At 39.0% G+C, this 22009-nt stretch overlaps 1 protein-coding gene across 1 annotated transcript; it reads left to right on the top strand.

Moving 5' to 3' along the window:
- Nucleotides 1-1224: 1224 nt before the first annotated feature.
- On the top strand, nucleotides 1225-21040 carry dcaf11 (ddb1 and cul4 associated factor 11). Its single transcript, XM_038275612.1, has 15 exons — nucleotides 1225-1451; nucleotides 1660-1938; nucleotides 6932-7059; nucleotides 7235-7353; nucleotides 7539-7603; nucleotides 7748-7848; nucleotides 8601-8747; nucleotides 10163-10217; nucleotides 10512-10580; nucleotides 10772-10829; nucleotides 12328-12513; nucleotides 12658-12811; nucleotides 15917-16069; nucleotides 16166-16272; nucleotides 20148-21040. Exons 2-15 carry the CDS (start codon nucleotides 1721-1723, stop codon nucleotides 20268-20270), a joined length of 1683 nt encoding a protein of 560 aa, XP_038131540.1. The 5' UTR covers nucleotides 1225-1451; nucleotides 1660-1720; the 3' UTR covers nucleotides 20271-21040.
- The last annotated feature ends 969 nt before the right edge of the window (nucleotides 21041-22009 follow it).

Below are 22009 nucleotides of genomic sequence, written 5' to 3'. Positions count from 1 at the left end.
TGAAATTAAGCAATTATATTTAAAAAATTGTAAAGAATAAATTCACTTATATAAAGATTTTATTATTTCTCTGCATAGATTTATCATCAAATTATTTAATTTGTAAATATTATCTATCAAACTCAATGACCTGGATTAGTTGCTTCTTACAATTATTATTTAATGATACAGTTATTTATGTCATTTTGTCCCTTTGAACCCTCCATACTTACTGGCACAAGTGATGAAGAATATCCTCATGGTGGGTTTCAGTCATAGACTCTTCCTGAAAAGTAAAAGAGAAGTAAAAATCTTTAACATATTTTTTTTTTTTAATTCTTATAGGGTTTGAATTTTATTGTAGAAATATGACAATTTTTTGTCTTTTTGGGGGAGTTTTATGAATGTCACCTGCATCTTTTTTTTCAATATCACATATAGGTGACAAAAATGATTAAAGCTCTGTCATAATTTATGAGAAAAAGCATATTTCAGAGTCAACATTAATCAGATAAGCATATGAGAGGTAACTGGAAGAGCTGCAAAGATCCAGTTTGGGTGGAAGATTCTGTTGCCAAGATAACTTAAATCCTCAATTCTGCAAATCTGGTTATGGCTGGAAAGAGGAAAGCATCAGAAGTCCCATTAAAAGTAAAAAGAAAAAAATGCACAAGAAGGTACTCTGGTCAGATGAAACCATAAGTAACATTTTTGAGATACAAGTACAAAAAGACTCTGTATGGCAAGCCGTTTTAACATAAACAGGGTTGTAACGCCTTTACGTTCAAGATATCTCTAATTGTTTTGTGACTAGACGTTTTAGCGATTTAAGATATCTCTGATTATATTTTGACTAGTCAAAACACCTATTAATATGGCAAACCCATTTAACATAAATTCAGTTTCGTCTGACCATCCATAATTACATTCCAGATATCTTAAAATACATTTTGACTAGACAAAACCACATTTTGACTATCCGGAATGGTAATTTAAGATATTTCTATTTACATTCTGATTAGGAAGAATAATAATTCCAGATATCTTAAATCCCATTTTACTAATTTTAAAAAAATTTACGAATTTTTACTAGGCAAAATGTTATTTACGATATGGATGGTCAGACGAAACCGAATTTATGTTAAAACGGCTTTCCATATGGTATTTTTATTGCGGGATGTACTTGCAAGCAGCGAGGTGTCGTGGTGACGTAGCTCTCAGGTTATGTGACGAGAGGAGCGCTGGTCACGTGACGCGCAGAGCCCCTTCACACTTTTGTAAACAACATGGCGATTAATAGAGTGGGCCAGCCTGTCCACTGACCAAACACGGTGCTTTAGCAAAACAAGCCGCCTGTTCTCCGTGAAAGCAGCACGGTGTGGAGGAGCGGGCTGGAAACCCGGAGCCAGCTGGCGGACAGGTCCTCTCGGAACCCCGCAGGAGCTGGAAGCTGTCAGGAGGACTGTCCATCGGTAGCTAATGTTATCGTTAGCAACTTTAGCTAACTCTTCCTAATATGCAACCCTTTGTTATTTTCTCCTCTGGTTAAACGGTAGATTTTCTTGAGCAGAACGTATAAGTTTGTTGGTTTAAAGAAGTAAAATAATCTAAAAACTTGAGCGGATGTCAGAGTTTAGATGATTACCTAACGCATCTTTTCCCCTCATTTCCTTTCAATAGACGGCGCTCTGCACCTTCCCTCCGCATAATACTGCCTCTCTTTCTCAGGCCCTCTCAGTCTATGGGCTCTCAGTCCAGTTCTGGGATGTCTTGTGGAAGGGGCTCTTCCAGTGGCAACCCAGCAGAGCAGTCAGAAGGAGCAGAACCGAACCAGAGCAGCAGCGGCAGCAGCAGCAGCAGCCGGGGCAGGAGGACGGCTGACAGGCAGCAGGGGGACAGACAGTCTGCTTTTGAGGAGGACGTAGACTTAGCTGAAGTTCTGGCTTACCTACTGAGAAGGTAAATATAACAGAAAGCAGCTTGTGTTCAATACTACAGCTCCTTAGTTTGCATTGTTTATGTAGGAAGTAGTAACATACTCTTAATCAATGAGACAACTCACCCAGTCAGTTATTGGTCTTTTGAATAACCTCCAAGCTACAGAAGGGGGTTAGGGCCACTGCAAATTTGGAAAAAAAAAATGAACTGATTTTTGCATTTATTGTTTATTATGGGGGAACAAAGTCAGAATTCAGAGAATAAAATCAGAATTCTGAGAAAAAAGTCAGAATTCTCAGATCAAAGTCAGAATTCTGAGATTAAAGTCTGAATTCTGAGAAAAAAGTCAGAATTTTGAGATTAAAGTCAGAATTCTGAGAAAAAGTCAGAATTCTGAGAAAAAGTCAGAATTCTGAGATTAAACTTAGAATTCTGAGATTAAAGTTAGAATTTTGAGATTAAAGTCAGAATTTTGAGATTAAAGTAAGAATTTTGAGATTAAAGTCAGAATTATGAGAAAAAAAGTCAGAATTCTGAGATTAAAGTAAGAATTTTGAGATTAAAGTCAGAATTATGAGAAAAAAGTCAGAATTCTGAGATTAAAGTCGGAATTCTGAGATTAAAGTCGGAATTCTAAAAACAATTCAGAATTCTGAGATTAAAGTCGGAATTCTGAGATTAAAGTCGGAGTTCTGAGATTAAAGTCGGAATTCTAAAAACAATTCAGAATTCTGAGATTAAAGTCGGAATTCTGAGATTAAAGTCAGAATTCTGAGAAAAAAGTCAGAATTCTGAGATTCAAGTCGGAATTCTGAGATTAAAGTCGGAATTCTGAGAAAAAAATTCAGAATTCTGAGATCAAAGTCAAAATTCTGACTTTTTTCCATATTAAACTGAAATAAAATGTAAAAATCAGTTAACTTTTTTAATTTTTTCAGTGGCCCTTATCCTCTTCCGTACACAGCAATACACTAAGATAGGTATTTTATTGTGTGTATAACATTAAGAAGGTCTGTCACCAGAAACTACATTATATGTTAAAATTTAATTAGAAATGCTGCGGTTATCGCATGCATGAGGCATATAGATTAGACCTCTCACATCTATAATATTATCTCAGGGTTAATGAAACGCTGTGTCTGGATACAATTCTAATTCGCTATAGTATTGATACTAAATACAGATAATATTTGCATATTTTTGCAATTTTAGGATTTCTGGATTATTTGATTATTAAATTAGTAATACATCAAATAACTTAAAGATTATTTCAAATTGTTGGGTTATTTTTTTTTATATTTATTTAATCTTTCATTGGCTCTTAAATAAATTTTTATATATTTTTTTGGTTTTATTTTTATCCATGTATTTCGAATGCATTCAGACTCACTCAGTCAGAATTGGTCTTTTGAATAACTGTTTACCTCACAGCAGTACACTAAGATAGTTATTTTATAGTGCGTATAATATTAAATAGGTCAGTTTAGTTGGGCCGACAGGTCACCTGAAACTCTAGATTTGATGTAAAAATTAAATTAGAAAGGCTGCGGTTTTCACATGCATGAGGCATAGAGAACAGACCTCTCACATCTATAATAGAATCTTAGGGTTAATAAAACGCTGTGTCTGGATAAAATTATAATTCTCTGTAGTATTGATACTGAATATGGATATGATATTTCTGGATTATTTGATTATTAAAAGAATAATGTATCACACAATTAATACATTTTTATGTATTTTTTTATTTTTGTTTTTATTCATGTATTTTGAATGCATTCCGACTATTTGTGCTTTTCCCCCTTTTTTTTACTCTATATGTACAGTTTCCTCGGGTTTCTTGAACGGCAATTTAAATAAAACATATTATTATTAACTTTTACCAACTAATAGAATCTCTCAGTCTGTTGCGAGCATGTTCCATGGTGAGATTGAAAAAGGTCATTTTTATGTTAATTAATATGTTTTTACGGCTGTAATTACTTGGCTTTTTTTTATTCCTGCGGTATCGAAAATAGTATCGAGTATTGAATATTTTTTCTGGGTATGATTAAGTTTCAATATCGTAATGCATCTGTAATATGTATTTTCCTTAATTCTGACTGCAGATAAAAAGAAACCTTTAGCTAAATTTATCAAATGTATGCTTAATTTTTTAGGTATGAAGGAGGTCAGCTGAAGGGGAAAAAAATATTTTATTTAAAGTTTTATTTCAGTGATTCTTTGTCCTCATGTGGATTAAAATTGAAAGATTAAAAGTTAAAGTCTTAATCTGATTTAAATAGTCTTTGAAAACATTTGCTGAAGCTTCTAAAACTTGTATTTGTTATTATAATACATCAAAAACCACTCGCTGGTTCTCTGTTATTTTTTTGTCACTGCTAATAGCCACTGAAGAAGGGCCCCTTATGGCCCCGCAGATCCCTGGTTTTAGATAGAAAGTCTACAAAGGAGGAAATAAACCTTTCAGTGCTAAAAACAGTTATGCTACAATTTATAAACTGTTTTTTATAATATGTTCTCATCCAAATGTGCAACATTACAAAGTCAGGCTATAACTATAAATGAATAAACAAGGAAGATATCAGTTGTTATAAATCAACACTTGGTTCACTCCTCTTTTTTCTGTGTGCTTCCAGGAATCTCTCTGACCTTTAGACTTTTTGGCGTTGTTACATGTTTCTGATCTTGGTTGAACTTTACAACTCACTGAATATTACGTTACACGCAGGATATGAACTCATCGCAATTGATGTATAATTGCAAATAATATTGCATTTTAAGCAGCCCTCTGCAAAATTATTATTATTATACAATAATAACCACATCACCTTGCTTTGCCTGGTGCATGAAATCTGCCCAATTGTATATAAAGGTTGTGGATGTATAGTCACATTAAAACCTTTAAGAGTGATTTTTGAAAAATGTAAATGACTAAATTTGACCTTTTGCATTGATCTAATTACTGAGCTGCTGATTCTTCACTTTAGCAAAAGGCGTCCCCCAAAAGAAAAACGTACACTGCAAAAATAGCATGTCTAAAATCAAGAAATAATAATAAAATCCCAGGGAAAAGCTACTCAAGACAAGTGCAATGATCTTTCCTTGCAGAAAGATCAGTTTACTTAAGCTTTTTAAATGTAGAAATAAGCTTTTTGAACACTTAAAATGAGAAAGTACAGGTGCTGGTCATAAAATTAGAATATCATGAAAAAGTAGATTGATTTCAGTAATTCCATTTAAAAAGTGAAACTTGTATATTATATTCATACATTACATACAAACTCATATATTTCAGATGTTTATTTTGTTTAATTTTGATGATTACAAATGACAACAAATGAAAATCTCAAATTCATCATATCAGAAAATTAGAATATTGTGAAAAGGTTCAAAATTGATGGCCCCTGGTGCCACACTCTAATCAGCTAATTAACTCAAACCACCTGCAAAAGCCTTTAAATGGTCTTTCAGTCTAGTTCTATAGGCTACACAATCATGGGGAAGACTGCTGACTTGACAGTTGTCCAAAAGACGACCATCGACACCTTGCACAAGGAGGGCAAGACACAAAAGGTCATCGCTAAAGAGGCTGGCTGTTCACAGAGCTCAGTGTCCAAGCACATTAATAGAGAGGCGAAGGGAAGGAAAAGATGTGGTCGAAAAAAGTGTACAAGCAAGAGAGATAACCGCACCCTGGAGAGGATTGTGAAACAAAACCCATTCAAAAATGTGGGGGAGATTCACAAAGAGTGGACTGCAGCTGGAGTGAGTGCTTCAAGAACCACCACACACAGACGTATGAAAGACATGGGTTTCTGCTGTCGCATTCCTTGTGTCAAGCCACTCTTGAACCACAGACAGCGTCAGAAGCGTCTAAAGAGAAACAGGACTGGACTGCTGGTGAGTGGTCCAAAGTCATGTTCTCTGATGAAAGTAAATTTTGCATTTCCTTTGGAAATCAAGGTCCCAGAGTCTGGAGGAAAAGAAGAGAGGCACTTCATCCACGTTGCTTGAAGTCCAGTGTAAAGTTTCCACAGTCAGTGATGGTTTGGGGTGCCATGTCATCTGCTGGTGTTGGTCCATTGTGTTTTCTGAGGTCCAGGGTCAACGCAGCCACATACCAGGAAGTTTTAGAGCACTTCATGCTTCCTGCAGCTGACCAACTTTTTGGAGATGCAGATTTCATTTTCCAACAGGACTTGGCACCTGCACACAGTGCCAAAGCTACCAGTACCTGGTTGAAGGACCATGGTATCCCTGTTCTTAATTGGCCAGCAAACTCTCCTGACCTTAACCCCATAGAAAATCTATGGGGTATTGTGAAGAAGAAGATGCAATACACCAGACCCAACAATTCAGAAGAGCTAAAAGCCACTATTAGAGCAACCTGGGCTATCATAACACCTGAGCAGTGCCACAGACTGATCGACTCCATGCCACGCCGCATTGCTGCAGTAATACAGGCCAAAGGAGGCCCAACTAAATACTGAGTGCTGTACATGCTCATACTTTTCATGTTCATACTTTTCAGTTGGCCAACATTTCTATAAATCCTTTGTTTTTATTGGTCTTCAGTAATATTCTAATTTTCTGATATGATGAATTTGAGATTTTCATTTGTTGTCATTTGTAATCATCAAAATTAAACAAAATAAACATCTGAAATATATGAGTTTGTATGTAATGTATGAATATAATATACAAGTTTCACTTTTTGAATGGAATTACTGAAATCAATCTACTTTTTCATGATATTCTAATTTTATGACCAGCACCTGTATGTCTTAAAACAATATAAACGGTCTAAAAGTTTTAAAATATATGTATTTATATATTTTATCTTGGTAAGAACCATATAATTTTCAGTGTTTGAGCCATGTTCTCTGGGACTACGTATACTTTTTGGAAGCGGTATTTCATTCTTTTTTTAAAGTCCTGTTTTGTTGCAGCAGCGTAGCTTTATTGCATCGTCTCCCATGGATGCTAATTGTTGATGCTTTTGCTGGAGCAGGGGCCAGGTCAGAGTGGTCCATGGCCATGAAGCTACTGGGCTGCAGCTGGTCCAGTCATACTCTGACTCTGATGATGACAGCGACGGAGCCTGGGACGGACGTCTGGGCGACCGCTACAACCCGCCAGGTAACCTCCTGTCAACTCTTCCTGCAGAATAAGTCCTCGCCTTCAAAATGATCAAATCTGTTTATTATGTAAATAGGTTCACTGAGTTGTGCTATAAAAAAAAGTAGCAGCTTCTCCTTACAGATACACAGATTTAACTTTTTATTTAAAGCTATTGTCTTGCTATTTTTTCTAGTGGACACCCAGCCTGACACACAAGAAGTGGACCGCAGTGAGATCCGAACGCAGGTCCTCCTGGCTACAGCCTCATCGTCCTTGAAAACGCGACACAGTTTCACCCACCTGCTTACAGAGGTGAGACCCAATGAAAAATCTGAGCAGATGGCATCTGAATCATTTGCAATTAGCTCCAACTAATGCCTAAGACGGCCGGTTTTTAACAGGACCGCTCCTTGAACTTACAGGGAGTCCAGTTAGGGCAGCGTTTTGAACGGGGGGGGGGGGGTAATTGTTTTAAATGTTCATTGTTTTCTGCCCAGAGAGAACAAGGCAGATGTAGAGGTTCCAGTTTTTCTCACGGGGAGTGCAGTCGTATCCGCACACAGTGAGTACACCTCCCTTTTTCTGTTTTTTGAAGAAATTGCTGCAAAGGAAAGACAATAAGAATCAGTTAGAAATAAATTCAGTTCCATTTGATATTTTTATGCACCCAATACAGAGGTTTGCTCTCTTTGGTCCTTCTTTACAGTTTCCTGCCAAACTATGTGTCTCATAAGGATAAATACATACAGAAAGCCTTTTGCGGAGTGTTCAGCGAGGAGGGCAACATGTTCCTCTCTGCCTGCCAAGGTAAATAAGGGGCTTTAAAATCCTGTTTTGTTTTTTTTTTCCATTTTGATCCATCTTTCAGATAGTACTTCTGTTTTATTTTGTTGGTGTTTTAGAAACATGCAATATAGCCACCACCTTCCTCTGTATTCATTAAAAACATCTCTGTTGATGTGCTGCTACAGTCACTGACAAATAACTGTTAATGTTGAATTTAAACCTGGTTCTCAATATTCTACATTTAAAAAAAAACAATTGGAATCAAATTTTACCTTAGAAGGAATAAATGAGCCAATTTTGACGTTTAAGACTGTGGATTGTTTACATACAGTTATCTACACTTCAAAAAACAGATGGCATCATGAAAACCGCACATGATGCTGAAAAGCTGAGGCAGTATCTTCAGATATCAGCAAGAAAGTTAAAGCTTAGCTTAATGGCTCTTCCAATTGGATAAAAGACCCTTAACATGTCTGCAAATGACAAACAGATCTAATGTTTTGCAGCAGCTGTCATAAAGACCTCAGTCCTATTAAAAAAAAGTGTAGGCAGGGCTGAAGGGTTGGTAGGAACAAGTTAATCTCATAACCGGACTGAGTGACACTGGTTCTGTCTGGGGGAATGGGTCAAAATCTTAGCAAACTAGTGTGAGGAGCAAACCCAAAACTTTTGACACTAATGCAAGTTTAAAAGACAACGCTACCATATAATGAGAGAATAAAACCTTCAATTATTTAGGTTTTAACTGTCCATGCGTCTATATGACCATTTAGACCAGAACATCCGCCTCTACGACACCTCCAGGGGGCGTTTCCACCTGCAACGGACGGTGAAGGCCCGTGACGTAGGCTGGAGCGTATTGGACGTCTGCTTCACTCCGGATACTCGCCATGTGCTCTACTCCAGCTGGTCTGACTACAGTAAGGCTCTGCGACCATTATGACCAGTCTCTTGCTTTCCCTTTGTTTCAGAAATCAGCTATAAAGGTCATTGGTTGGTTAACAGATTAGTTTTATTAAGTGATTGTCAACATGACTGTAGTTTAATGATCAGCTCAGTATGTTCAAACGGAAGGAAGATGCATGTAGAGATTTAGCTCCAAATCAGTGAGATGGTTTGTTTTCTTGGTCTTTTTAAATAGATGCAGTGCTGAGATCTCAGTGGCCAGTTTCTGAACTTCTGATACCAATTTAATCCATTAATAGGTCTTTTAATTTTTATAATAAACACAAAGGTGAAGTAATGATTTAGGTATAGTCATAATATAGAAAACATTTTATTATTAAATAAATGTTTTGTTTTTTTTTGGCATCCGAGTTTAGCATTTAGTGCAGATAGCTAAAACAATTAAATTCAATTTCAGCTGCATCTCTTTTCTGGAGACTCGATTTAAGGCGGACTGTAGAGATAACTGAAATCTATGAATAGTCAGCGTGTTAAAATACAGTTTTCAACTTGCATCTATAAACTTTAAATTAATAGAGAAAAACATTAGTTAATGCTTCTTTTTTCAAAGTTATATCGTATTTTCAGGACTATAAGCCGCTACTTTGCTCCCACCCTTTGAACCATGCGGTTTAAACGAAGGTGCGGCTTTTGTGTGGATTTTTCCTAACCGCCATCGGGTGGAAGTCAAAGATGGCTAAATTTTTTTTTTAGCAAAAGAACATGCTTTCAGCAGGCAGGATGGAGAACAAATGTCCCGAATTCACACATTTTGACATTTATTTGGAGCATTAAAGCTGTTAAACCAATGAAGAGACTGGGCTCAACTCCTGCAGAGCTGAAATAAAGAGCTGGTTCTTCTTCGTCCTTTCTACAGGGCTGATATGTAGAGCTCCCCCTACAGGTTTGATGGGGAACAGTTCAGTAGATATCAGCGACTTATAGCCTGCTATGGTTTATATATGTACATTTCCGTTTTTTTTGTTTTGTTTGTTTCTTAGCAAGGTGCAGTCTATAGTCCGAAAAATACGGTACATTTATTTTTTCTGTAAAGACATTTAATTATTAGCATTTTCATACTCGAAAAATCAGGAACAATCATATAATAAATGCCAAAGAAGAACAGGTTGATATATATCTGTTGATTTGTCCCTGTTTTTGTTTTCTGGCCCATACGAATAAAGATAGGATTAAAAGAAAACCAACCTGGATTTAGAGGCGTTGGATAATTTATCTCAATTTAAGATTTAATTTCTTTAATTCCAGCAGTCTTGTTCAGTGAGAATATATTGCTGCAGGGATGGTTAATCTCAGTTTTTCTCCTCATATTCAGTGTTTTTTTATCCTTTCATTGCTCTCATATGTCCTCTCTGTCTGTGTCCTCCCACAGTTCATATGTGCAGTATAGATGGCGACAGTGAAAACCACACCGCCCTGGACCTCAAGTTAGTGTTTCCCCTCATAGTAACTTATAACAGTACGGAGCAGGTAATCTATCATTCCCTACCAGCCGGCCTCATCGACTCCTCCTCCATCACCACCTGGATGAATGATGCTGTCAGATTTAGTCTCCTTCCCCTCTATGTGTGTCAGTTTCCCTCCCTGTAGAAAATGTGTTTAGGAGGGGATGAATGACCTCATTAAGCTGTTCTTAGTGTGGGATACGGTGCTGAAGGCTGCGTGGTTGAGATTCAGTCGCGTTGCTTTGTCGTAATGGTGTCTGTATGTGTGCTTTGTAGTCCAGATGAGAGGAGGTTCTGCGTGTTCTCGCTGGCTGCGTCAACAGATGGCAAAGAGATCCTGGGCGGGTGAGTACGACTCGTCTGAAAGCTCTGACTGACAGGCAGAGCTTAGAAGAATGGATTACTTGTTCCAGCTGTTTGTCTTGACGGACAACATTTCATTTATTTAATTAATTAAGCAGGAATTGGAATGGCGTATAAACTATGACAGGGAATTAATTTAATATTTCCTGTCTGTGTTTTTTTTTTTTTTTCAGGGCAAATGATGGCTGCCTTTATGTTTTCGATCTGGAACAGAATAAACGAACGCTGAAGGTGAGGGAAGCTCTGAGAACTTGATTCTAAAGGAAGGAGATGGTGGGAGATAGAAATATCAGCTAGGACAGTTAATTACATTTTTAATAAAATTGCAATTTAACAAAAAAAAAAAATCCAAAACTCAAAGGCCTCAATTTATGGTTTTTGATGCATTAAACAAGGGTAAGACTCTAACTTTCACACTCCAGCCCTATAGGTGGCAGTAATAAGCTTAAAGTGGGTTGAAATCAGCCGACTTTTCATACAACATTAAAGTCCTGCAGCGACGGCTCTGAGCCAGAGAGCATTTGAGGTCATGATGGGAGTGAAAACCTGGAGGGAGGCGTGTATAAAATCAAAATAAAACCACTGTCACAATTTAGATTTTTGGCAAAAAACACACATTTAACAGTAGACATGGCTAACGGTTAGAAGAAGAGGCACTGGTCTGTTGAAATAGACATTTGATACAGTTAGAACGCAAATGGCAACGTAAATGTGCAAAGTGACAGCGTCATCCTGCAGCTAAACAGGAGAAAACGGCCTGAGGATGGATGGAGGTTTAACCTTCTGGACGACATTATGAAGGCAGAACTATAGAAATGTTGTATTAAATGGGTCAGAGTTCAATCTGGTAGAGATCTGCATTAGGGATGAAACGGTTTATGAAAACCGTTCGGTTCTACTGTCTCGGTTCGGTTCGCGTGTGTTGCGTTCGGTTCATGCGCTGCTCCTTTTTCTCATAGGTGAAGCGTGTACACTCCAGAGCAGAAGGTGGCGGTACTGGAACAAAGCCAACCACCAGTAGTAAACAAGAAGAAGAAGCGAAGCGGCGTAGCCGGGTGTAGCAGAAAAAAATCAGTTGTGGAGTTTTGTGTGGGTATGGCGAGTGGGAAAGAACAGGAGTTGGAAGACGCGCCAGCAGCACTTTATAGGTCTGCTGTATGGGACCACTTTGCATTTAGAGTGACCTACGATGACGGCGGAAAGAAAGTGGTGGATAAAAGTGCAACAGTGTGCAAGCATTGTGCAACACGGTTTGTTTATGCTAACAGCAACATGACCATGTCAGGCTATCAATCAACATATACCGAACCGAAAACCGTATCTGTATTTCACTAGTGTATTCCTTCTGTGGTCAGTTGTTAGAGAGGCTGCTGTATCCCTGGCTCTAACCACTCTGGGTTCCTGAGTGAGACCTTTGACCTCAGATTGCCGATCAGGGAGGAAGCCCACTGCTTCCTAAGGGTTAAACGACGAGCTCACATCTCCCCACTGTGGGATATAAAAGGAAATCTCTTTTCCTTCCTTCCTTTTCTATTCAGGGCAGCATTAGAACCACGCTCCCTCCTCCTCCCACAGCTTCAGTCTGTGCAGCAGTCAGTACCTGACCCCACCCGCCACCATCTGCTCCATCACCGTCTACGTTGATTTTTTTTGTGTGCCTGCGCTTCATTTTTCGCCCACACTCCTCTCAGAATCCCTTACTCTCTCCTCTACCATCCCCTCCCTTTAGATCGATGCCCACGAGGACGACGTGAACGCGGTGGCGTTCGCCGACAGCTCGTCCCAGCTGCTCTTTTCTGGCAGTGACGACGCTCTGTGCAAGGTGTGGGACAGACGGACTCTGCGAGAGGACAGGCCGCAGCCCGTCGGACAGCTGGCCGGCCACCGAGACGGCATCACCTTCATCCACAGCAAGGTGGGCGTTGGAAGGAGAGATTGCTGCCTTTCTGTCCACCTGTCATCATAAAAAGTTCTCCCAAGCTTCTGAGCTGATGGGGAAATGATGAGTTTCTCTGATGGGGAAATGATGAGTTTCTCTTGGGTCTGCTTTGCATGCCAGGGCGACGCTCGCTATCTCATCAGCAACTCCAAGGACCAGTCCATCAAGCTGTGGGACGTCCGAAAGTTCTCACCCAAAGAGGGTTTAGCTGCATCCCGCCTGGCGGTTACCCAACAAAACTGGGACTACCGCTGGCAGCAGGTTCCCCAGAGAGGTGAGGAAGAGGAGAGAGCGTTCATTAAAGTGAAATAGAGCATCATCTAACAGTTAATTTAATTCAATAATTCATTTAAAACCTGTGCAAAACAGTCATTACAGTCAGAGGAACATATTTAAAGAATGAATTAATTTAGAGGGAGGTGGAAATGTGGTTAATCGGGAAAATAGAAAAAAGCATAAAACTGACAGGATGATGATGATGATGTGAGGCTCTGATGTTTATCCAGCAGGCAGTCATTGACCTCCTAAACTAGAGAAGTAGAAAACAAAGCTTATTGCTCAATAAGCTGACTCGTCACAGTGTGTTTTATGCAAGCAATGGAAAGTTGGGTGGAAGGAAGACGTTTGGCTGAAAAAAAAAAAGGTGCTCTAAAACAAAAGATAGCAGCATGATAGGTCTTCTAGGGTAAAGCCCGGCATTGCGATTTTTCAGTCATGCGAGAAGCTTTCAGTCGGGCCGACTTTCAGCCTGACTGTGAGTCGTGTTTTATACAGAGGGTTACAGGTGGAGATCAGCCTCTCACGAAAACCTCCCGGTCAGGAATCGTGAGGTCGGGAGAATATCAAACATTTTTGATTTTCTCCCGACCGTCGTGGGCAATTCGCTCAGGGTGCATGCGCAAAGAAGGATTCTTCTATAAACACAGCAGCATGGCAGGGATGCAATGAGTGAAATGCAGCTCAATCTGCAAAAATTGACGGACCACAGCAGCCATGCCGGCTCAGCCGTTACCTTTTTTCCAAATACGTCGTCGCCCTTTCTTTCTAGGGCCCTCAGGCATAAAATTGCACAAATTGCCAAGGCAGCGCGGTTCACTATATTGAGCATAATATCCTTCTTCTATTTGTTTAGCTTCAGGAAAGAGAGCTAAAGAACAGCTCCATCTCACTGCGGAGCTGAGTCCGACGTGGTTTTTAATCGTACAGTGTGAGCGGGTAGATCGCATGAGAGCGTCGGACCGAACATTAATCGTGAGCTATGAGCTCACACTGTACGACTAAACCCTGCATTTAGTCGTACAGTGTGTGCAGCAGATGCATGCAACGATTGAAAAAAATCGCACTGTGTACGCCGGGCTTAACGTGAAATCCAAGTGTTGACGGTCCACTCTGATCTATCCAGAATAAAAAAGGCTCTATGTGGCGAGCTCCTCATGAACCAAAGGGAACATCTTAGCTGAGTTAAAAGTTTAGTGGAGGATTTTCGTGAACTATTGAGAAGACCCGCCCTCTCCACTAAAAAAAAATGCACACACACAACTAGGGGTGTAAATCACATCCAACTTGGCGATTCGATTCAGTAATGATTTTCTGACCCAACGATTCGATTATTTTTGATACTCAAGAATACACCACAATATGATTCGACTATTTTTCATTTTTTAACACCTTATAGGCTAGACAAGTTTGAAATAAATCAATGAAAGCTGTTATATCGTTGTGCATTTTTTTTTAGAAACTACAGCAAATAACAGAAGTAGAAAAGTTGCACTCCATCTATTCCTATTAGAACCTCATTCACTGAAAATAATCATCCCCCTGTGTTATAGATTCTGAAAGGCCTTGCATCAAAAAATACTGCACAAAATCAGTTCAATGAGTGCAATTCAATACCTCAGCTCCAGACGTTTCCTCCCCTCTCCAAAAACGCTCCGCTGCTCCTCTCCCAAATTGTAGCTGACCACAGACAGTGCTGCAGACAGGAGGCCGGCTTGGTTTGTTTTTATTACCAAAATTGCGGAAAACAACTCGTGAAGTTTGACCCGCTAGAAGAGCGAGGTGCACGAGAATGTTGGGACCCTTTTTCGACCTGGATCTCTGCTCTTTTTGGCCCTCATGTCCCTCCGTCGTCGGACTAAACTCGCCCCCACTTCCTCACCTCCTCGGCCGTATCTAGACCCACAGCGTGTAGCACAGACCACGCTTCAATATTGAGCATAAATCAAAAATGTCTGCTCACTACAACACACTGCTGTAAGAGTATAACCAGGAAGCAAGGTAGGAGGGCAAAATAGGTTTAGCGCCACCACAGCACATGAGGGAGAATTATGTCAAGGAGCAAATGGATAAAAATAGACCGGAGGGAAAAAAAAACAAAACATGAATCGATTCTCTTGCGGACACGTTGATGCATTGGATCGCCGGCTGTTGGATCGATGCATCGATACAAAACGATTATTATTTACACCCCTACACACAACCCTGTACCCGCTCCCGAGAGGGAACGCCTATTAAACACGTGCGAGAGCGTGCACAAGCCTATTTCTCCTTGTGCACGCTCTGTTTAAAAGTTGCTGTTCTCATAGCTCATACAATCCTACTGTGACCAAATGTCTGCTGTAACCCCTAAATCCCTCAATATCTATATAGAGCGGGGAATATATAGTGGACTTTATAGTGAAAGTTAACTGAACAGATGATCACTGCTTTTTGCTCCCTGGTTTGATTACATAACTCCCCACTCCAGTCCACTCCACTACACGGTGCCTGCGCCATCTTGTGGCAGCAAATCCGATAATGCTCTGTGAGGAGAGCTCTCCACGCAAAGCCTTCCGTGATATGTCTGCCTCTTCTGAGGACCTTCTTTTCTTCTCATGCACTTTATAGACACTTTTTCTCTCTTACGACCCTCGGCCATTTTCAAAGAACCGCCGTGAGAAATGTCTGAAGCTGTAGCTCACCACAGATATATGCCTGAAAGTGCGCATGCTCAGGAAATGATGGCTACCTAGGCAAGGACGTATGGCGGCCTTACCTAAATATATCAGCTGAATGATTGACTATTAGACGGACCACTTATTTAGATGATTCACCCAGGGGGAAAAAAATCCTCGACTATACCTTTAAAAGAGAAGATGGAATGGATGGTTATCACAGAAATATATTTATGGGCGTAAAGATGGAGGACTTTGTTGCATGTCGCCACATTACAACGATGCATTTAGGGTTAATGAATCCTTTTATTAGATGATTTTAATTCAGCTTCTGACCTTCTCAATGATATTCTGGTGTGTTGCATATTAAGTGAAAATGTAATTTTCAGATCCTGTTCAAAATGTTTTTTTTACACATGTAACCTTTTAATCTGTTTAATTGGCAGCCCTAAAGAAACACAAGCTGGCCGGCGACACCTCAGTGATGACCTACCGCGGCCACGGCGTCCTGCACACGCTCATTCGCTGCCGGTTCTCTCCGGAGTTCAGCACTGGGCAGAGGTTCATCTACTCCGGCTGTTCCACAGGAAAGATCGTCAGTGAGTGTTGTAGCTCTGTGCGCTCGCTGATCTATTGACATTAAAATCTGAGTAGAGACCTCCTGAGGCTGATTTGTGTCCTGTTCTGTGTCCTAGTCTACGACGTGCTGACTGGCTTGGTGGTGTCCAGGCTGTCGGGTCACGACGCGTGTGTGAGGGACGTCAGCTGGCATCCGTATGATGACAAAATCATCAGCAGCTCTGTGAGTTTAGCGACTGTAGGATCCTGCATAGAGCAGAACATCTAGAACTCCCAAGGCCGTCATTCTGACGGTTCTAAGATTTTAAAGGGAAAGAAATATATATAAAATTTAATCTTATGTTTCTTATTTTAACTAACTTTTTCTGTTTCTATATTTCCTTCATTTTTATGTATTTTTTCAAATAAAATTAAAACGTAAAAAATAATTATGGTTAATTCTACCTTGATCTCCCACAGCCGTCATTCTGACAGCTCTATTAGATGCATTGTAAACTCTTCCCACGGTTGATTGATGTTTGGTACCGTTGCCTAGCAACCAACATTCTACCTAGAACTCTTTGGCTAATACGGAAAAATGGCTTTCAGAGGAAATCTAACAGCGAAACAGGCTTTAGAAATGCTTCAAATTATTGATGATGGCAATTCAGATGGAGGGGGAGAGAGCGATGAGGAGGACTGGGGAGGAAGCGGCTCAGATTCTGAGAGCGAGTCCGAGGATGATCAACCACGGCCGGGGAAAACGCACAAGAATCAGTGACCCATCAGAGAATAGTAAAACTTTTGTTCAATCTCTGCTCACACCTCAGCCGGTACTCAGCGGCCCAAAAGCCAAACCAGAGCCGGTAGTCTACCATAATCACACAGCCCCTCCCCCGCAGTAGAGCAGCTTTGGCGAGGCGCAGAAAACAGCGCCAGGAGCTTCTGCGCTGCACAAAAAATTTTCATAATACGTTTGTCATAAATGTAAAAAGGTGGTCTGCGTGAAATGTTTGGGGGGGAATCAATTTCTGTAAATATAATTGTAATTTCAAACTTTGAACTTGTGTAGTAAAACGGTCTTACTTTACGGATTTGTTTTTAATATGAATTTAGAACACAAATAATAATAATAGCACGCAATACAGCCTTTGAAAAATATATATTAGACCTGTTTTAAGGTTTACGTATCCACAATGGGTTTATATGCCACACTAGAACAATTTCAGTTGATGACATCATCACTACTCATGCGTTCCATTGAGAAAAATGTCTCCCGTCAAATTGACGGCCGGTGGGAGTTCTAGCAGGATCAGAATTCTGGGAGTCCTAGTGTTAAGGGAGCCGCTCTGAACAGCAGTCAGCCAGACAGCAGGCGGTTATCATCCAAAAAAAGTTTAGAAAACTCAGAATTGACTTAATTATAAAGGATTCACTAGATCCGCTGAAGAGCTGGCTAAGAACTGGACAGTTGTGCTCTAGAGGAAGCAGATCTGTCATGTAAGTGTAGATTAGAGCTTTTCTCTCTTCATGCATAACTTTAAACCAGGGGCGGTTCTAAAGTTTATTATTGCGTTTATTAATTTGATCCTTGTGGAGTTTTTTTAACATGGCAGTAGCCAGATTAATAAGTGTATAACTGAGTTGTGTTCAACGTTATCAATCTGGGATGGCTGCTGTTTAGTCAGTCCGTGAAAAGGAAGTTTAGTACAATACTTCAAGCTGATTGGGGGACTTCCATAATACCCTTCCATTATCGCTTTTGACCAATCGTAGCATCAGAAAAGGATTCATCTGCAGCTTCTTGAGTGTTTTCACTTCTAGCGGAGTAAGCTGATAAATCAAACCTTTTCCAAATCCTGCCAGAAAAAAGCACAGACGTAATTCCCATCTACAAATGCACAAAGTGCTTCTCCTTGCTCCTTTTTTAAACGTGAAATAGTTGGTGAGTATTCCAGCGTAGCCATGTTTGCGATGCCGGCAAGGCCCTTTTGCTGTCGTCATTCCTATGTGTCCCGCCCCAAAAAACACTGCTGGCATGTCATTGGTCCGAGCTGCTGGTTGTTACGAGACGGACGTATTAGCGGGTGTCTTTCAAGATTAATTTGTTGTGAGACTAAAAACTCCGATCTCGCGACAATCCAGCTTGCAGCGCAAGGTAGGAGTTTTTAGCTTCCTAGACAGAAGTAGCTTCTCTGAACTTGGAAACATCCTTTGTTTAGTTAAATTAACTGGGGGCAGCTTCGATGGGGCAGTGGTTGGCGCACACGACCCATGTACAGAGGCCTTATGGGCTGGTTATACTCCCGCAGCTCAATATTGAAGCATGGTCTGCTCTGTGTTATTTCACGCCACAATGCAAGAGGGACAATCACGAACTAGCTATGGGTCTAGATACGGCCGAGGTGGTGAGGAAGTGGGGGGCAAGTTTGTCCAAAATGGAGAGATATGGGGGCGAAAAAGAGCGGGGATCCAGGTGAGTCCCAGCGTTCTCTCACACCTCACTCTTCTAGCTGGTCCATCTTCACAAGATGTTTTCCGCAATGGCGGTCTTACAAACAAAACAAGCCGATAAGGTACCCAACAGGAGATACGCATAGGATAAAGCGGATGTAGATTTGACCAATCAGAGGCCTATAATTTGGGAGAGGTGAAGCAGAGTGTCTGCAGAGGGGGCGAGAACGTCTCTGCATTCACCGTGACGTAGACACCCTAGTTTCGAAGTATAAATCAGACTTTAGTCCTCGATGTGGCCGACCTGGTTTAGAATCCGACCTGTGGTCCGTTACCGCATGTCTCTCCCCTTCTCTCGTAAAAATCGAGCCAGTAGTACCATTAAAAAAAATTAATAAATAAAAATGATGTGAACCAGCTCTTTACCACAGACTAGTATATATATATATATATATATATATATATATATATATATATATATATATATATATATATATATATATATATATATATATATATATATATATATATATATATATATATATATATATATATATATATATATATATATATATATATATATATATATATATATATATATATATATATATATATATATATATTAGTTTTGCCTTATGGGAGTTCATGCTTGTACAGAAAAAATCCTTCTTATTTCGGCATTAAAGACAAAGTTAGTTCAGTGATGTTTTTCTCTTGCTGATGTTTTCACGAGGTCAAACAGCTTTTGCAAACAGAAGCCATCGTCCCTCTGTAGCATGGCGCTGCATATAGTGCATACCCACTTCTATCACCACTGCCTGTCATCCTCTGCTCAGTCTGCATAGATTATGGTAAACACAGTCAATTTTTGATGCCTTTTTTTTTATTTGCTGTGCAGCAGACTGTGAGTTATGGAAAAAAAGATACCCCCTTGGTCAGCTGCCTGGTTTCCCAGTGCCAACTCAAGCAACTGCTATAATGATTACAATAGCAACAACCAGAATAACACGAAGGAAGTCATTATATCTTTATGAGGAGGCCAAAGACAAAAGGATTTATAACAGAATAATAAATATATTATAACCAGGCATCTTTCACACTTATTAATTGTCAAAGCTATTGGCAGTCTTTTTATTTTATAGGTATTAAATAAACTTGGAGCAAAGCTCAGGCTGCTGTTTAACCCCTTTTTTCTCAAACTAGGTCGTCTAAACTAACAAAATAAAAATAAAAAGGCTTAATTTTAAGGGGATATTTTAGAAACATGTAACAGAAACTCAAAAGCCATAATTTTTTATTTTGACATTCTGCTGATGACCTGCGGGTACTAATTAAATCTTATTGACTTCTTTCAATTGGAGCAAAAAAACAAGCAAAAATAACTTTTATAGACTTTTAATACAGTCATTGAATGTTAAAATTGATTAAACATGGTTTTAAAGTTTATTTGAAAATTCCTATTTCAGTTTACGCATTAAGCTGTCTTAAGTTTTTATTTTTAATTTAATAATATAAAGGGCTTTTTACAGGAATTTGAAAAAATAAATTTTTTTAGCAACAGTTACAAACATATAGAATTCTGACTTTAATCTGAGAATTCTGACTTTTTTTCTCAGAATTCTGACTTTTTTCTCAGAATTTTAACTTTACTCTGTGTGTCCACAGTGGGACGGAGCGGTGCGGATGTGGGAGCACAGACAAACCCATCCACTGGAGGAGGAGCGGGAGAGAGAGATTGACATATGGACGGAGAAGAGGGATGAAGGAGGAGACGGAAGATGCCACTGAAACGGGGGCCGCTGGGAGTTTGGAAGCTCAGATGGACTGTCACAGACGCCACCACCCTTTTAATTCAATGCTGGATATTAATAATCGCAAGCATAGCTGTGAAGTGTCTTTTCTGAACGCCTTTATGACCTCACCGGGTTAATAGCAGATTTGAGCACAAAGGAACAACCAAACTCCCCGTTTGTCTTGTTTTGTTCAGAATAAAGAGGCCGACTCTTTATTCAGCAGCCAGACAGAAATTAAGATGTAATGATAAGCTAGATGCTGTGGTTATTCTAGGGGGGGTGATTGTGTCTACATGTAAAGTATTTTAATGAAATGTGCTTTGGAGGGAGCTTTGATAGATGCTGTGCTGACTTTGCCTCAGTATTCATTTTGCTTTTATCGGTAACAAAGGTTAAACCTTAATCTTTCTCCTCCTAAACCCCAGATCTTTATTTTCAAGGTTCTCAGTATAATCAGATGGTCCAAGATGGCCGCTTGGATGTCATCAACAGATGGAAACTGGAAAAAAGAAACAATTTTCCACACTTTCTTCTTCTTTAAGAGTGATTTTTGTCAGGCAGGATAACCCGTGACGTGTCTCAAAGGTTTAAATGTGTGTGATCTTGGGTAGAAACATGAACAGGGGATGTTCTCATGGTAAATATCTTACAATCTCATCTGTATATGACATTTTCAGGTGTTTATAAACTTATTCAAGTGTCACTTTGAGACAGATGTTTTACAGTGACAATAAAAAAGACTTTTCTTTAATTGTATCACTAAAACCGCCTCCTTTGGTGTTTAATGTGTTGCTCTGTGGTTCCTAAGCAGGAATGAAGAAATGTAAAGTTTTTAAGCTGTTTTTTTTCGAACAAAACATTCCGACTAAAGCATAAAATTTAACATATTTGCTTCAATTTAGTTTATTCACTTGATTTCACAATTTTGACATTAATTAGCAAATGAATCAGGTTTTTTAATGAACACGAGTGAAAATCAAGCAGAAGGAATAAAAATTCTTGTAAAAATTCCCTTTTCAATTATTCCAAAATTGATTTTCAGAGTCTTACACCTTAAATATTGAAGACAAGTGCCAAAAAATATATTCTATATATTCTCTGAGATCATTCTTCATCCTGTGGTTTCTATCACTTAAATTTAAGATTTAAAAACTTAATTAGCAATAGTCTCTCACTACCTCTAAACATAACATTTTTTAATGTTATGTCTAAGTCTTAGTTTTATAATATTTGATGCTATAAAAAGTGCGTTACTATGTTCTAAAACATTCACATTGTATAAAAATTATAATTATAACTCTAGGTTAACAAACAGTAAAATAACCTAATTTTACCTTTTTATAGACTTAAGTAAAATGTTTTGATGAAACAAACTCTTTAAACTATACTTTTTCAAATGATTTATTTATCAGGTAAAAATTTGTTCCTCAAAACAAATTTGACTTAATGTGTAAAATCATTGTTTCATATCATGAGATTTTAGTTTTTTTTTTAATAAAATAACTGGAAAAATATGCCTTTATTATTTTATTTTCATTTAGTTCTGATAAATCTCTACAAGTAAAACAAAAAAAACTAAAATGTCATAAAATTTTATTACAGATGTCAAAAAAACATGTAATTCCTACAGTAAAAGGAAGGTCTAATTAACCTTTTGAAGTAGGACTGATTGCTGCTGTGATTTTATTATCTGCACAGAAAAGTGTTAGCAACTAGCACTGTATGGAGGACCAA

Source organism: Cyprinodon tularosa, unplaced genomic scaffold, assembly GCF_016077235.1.
Source record: "Cyprinodon tularosa strain WSP-4 unplaced genomic scaffold, ASM1607723v1 ctg97, whole genome shotgun sequence".
NCBI classification, from domain to species: Eukaryota; Metazoa; Chordata; class Actinopteri; order Cyprinodontiformes; family Cyprinodontidae; genus Cyprinodon; species Cyprinodon tularosa.
This window is presented reverse-complemented; position numbering and strand designations above follow the sequence as displayed.

Bases quoted from the DNA above. Each gene is read 5' to 3' on its own strand.
- dcaf11 (XM_038275612.1), top strand. From the start codon at position 1,721: ATGGGCTCTCAGTCCAGTTCTGGGATGTCTTGTGGAAGGGGCTCTTCC. The intron at 8,748-10,162 runs GTAAGGCTCTGC...GTCCTCCCACAG, and splicing joins CTCCAGCTGGTCTGACTACA to TTCATATGTGCAGTATAGAT. The intron at 12,812-15,916 runs GTGAGGAAGAGG...TTTAATTGGCAG, and splicing joins GCAGCAGGTTCCCCAGAGAG to CCCTAAAGAAACACAAGCTG.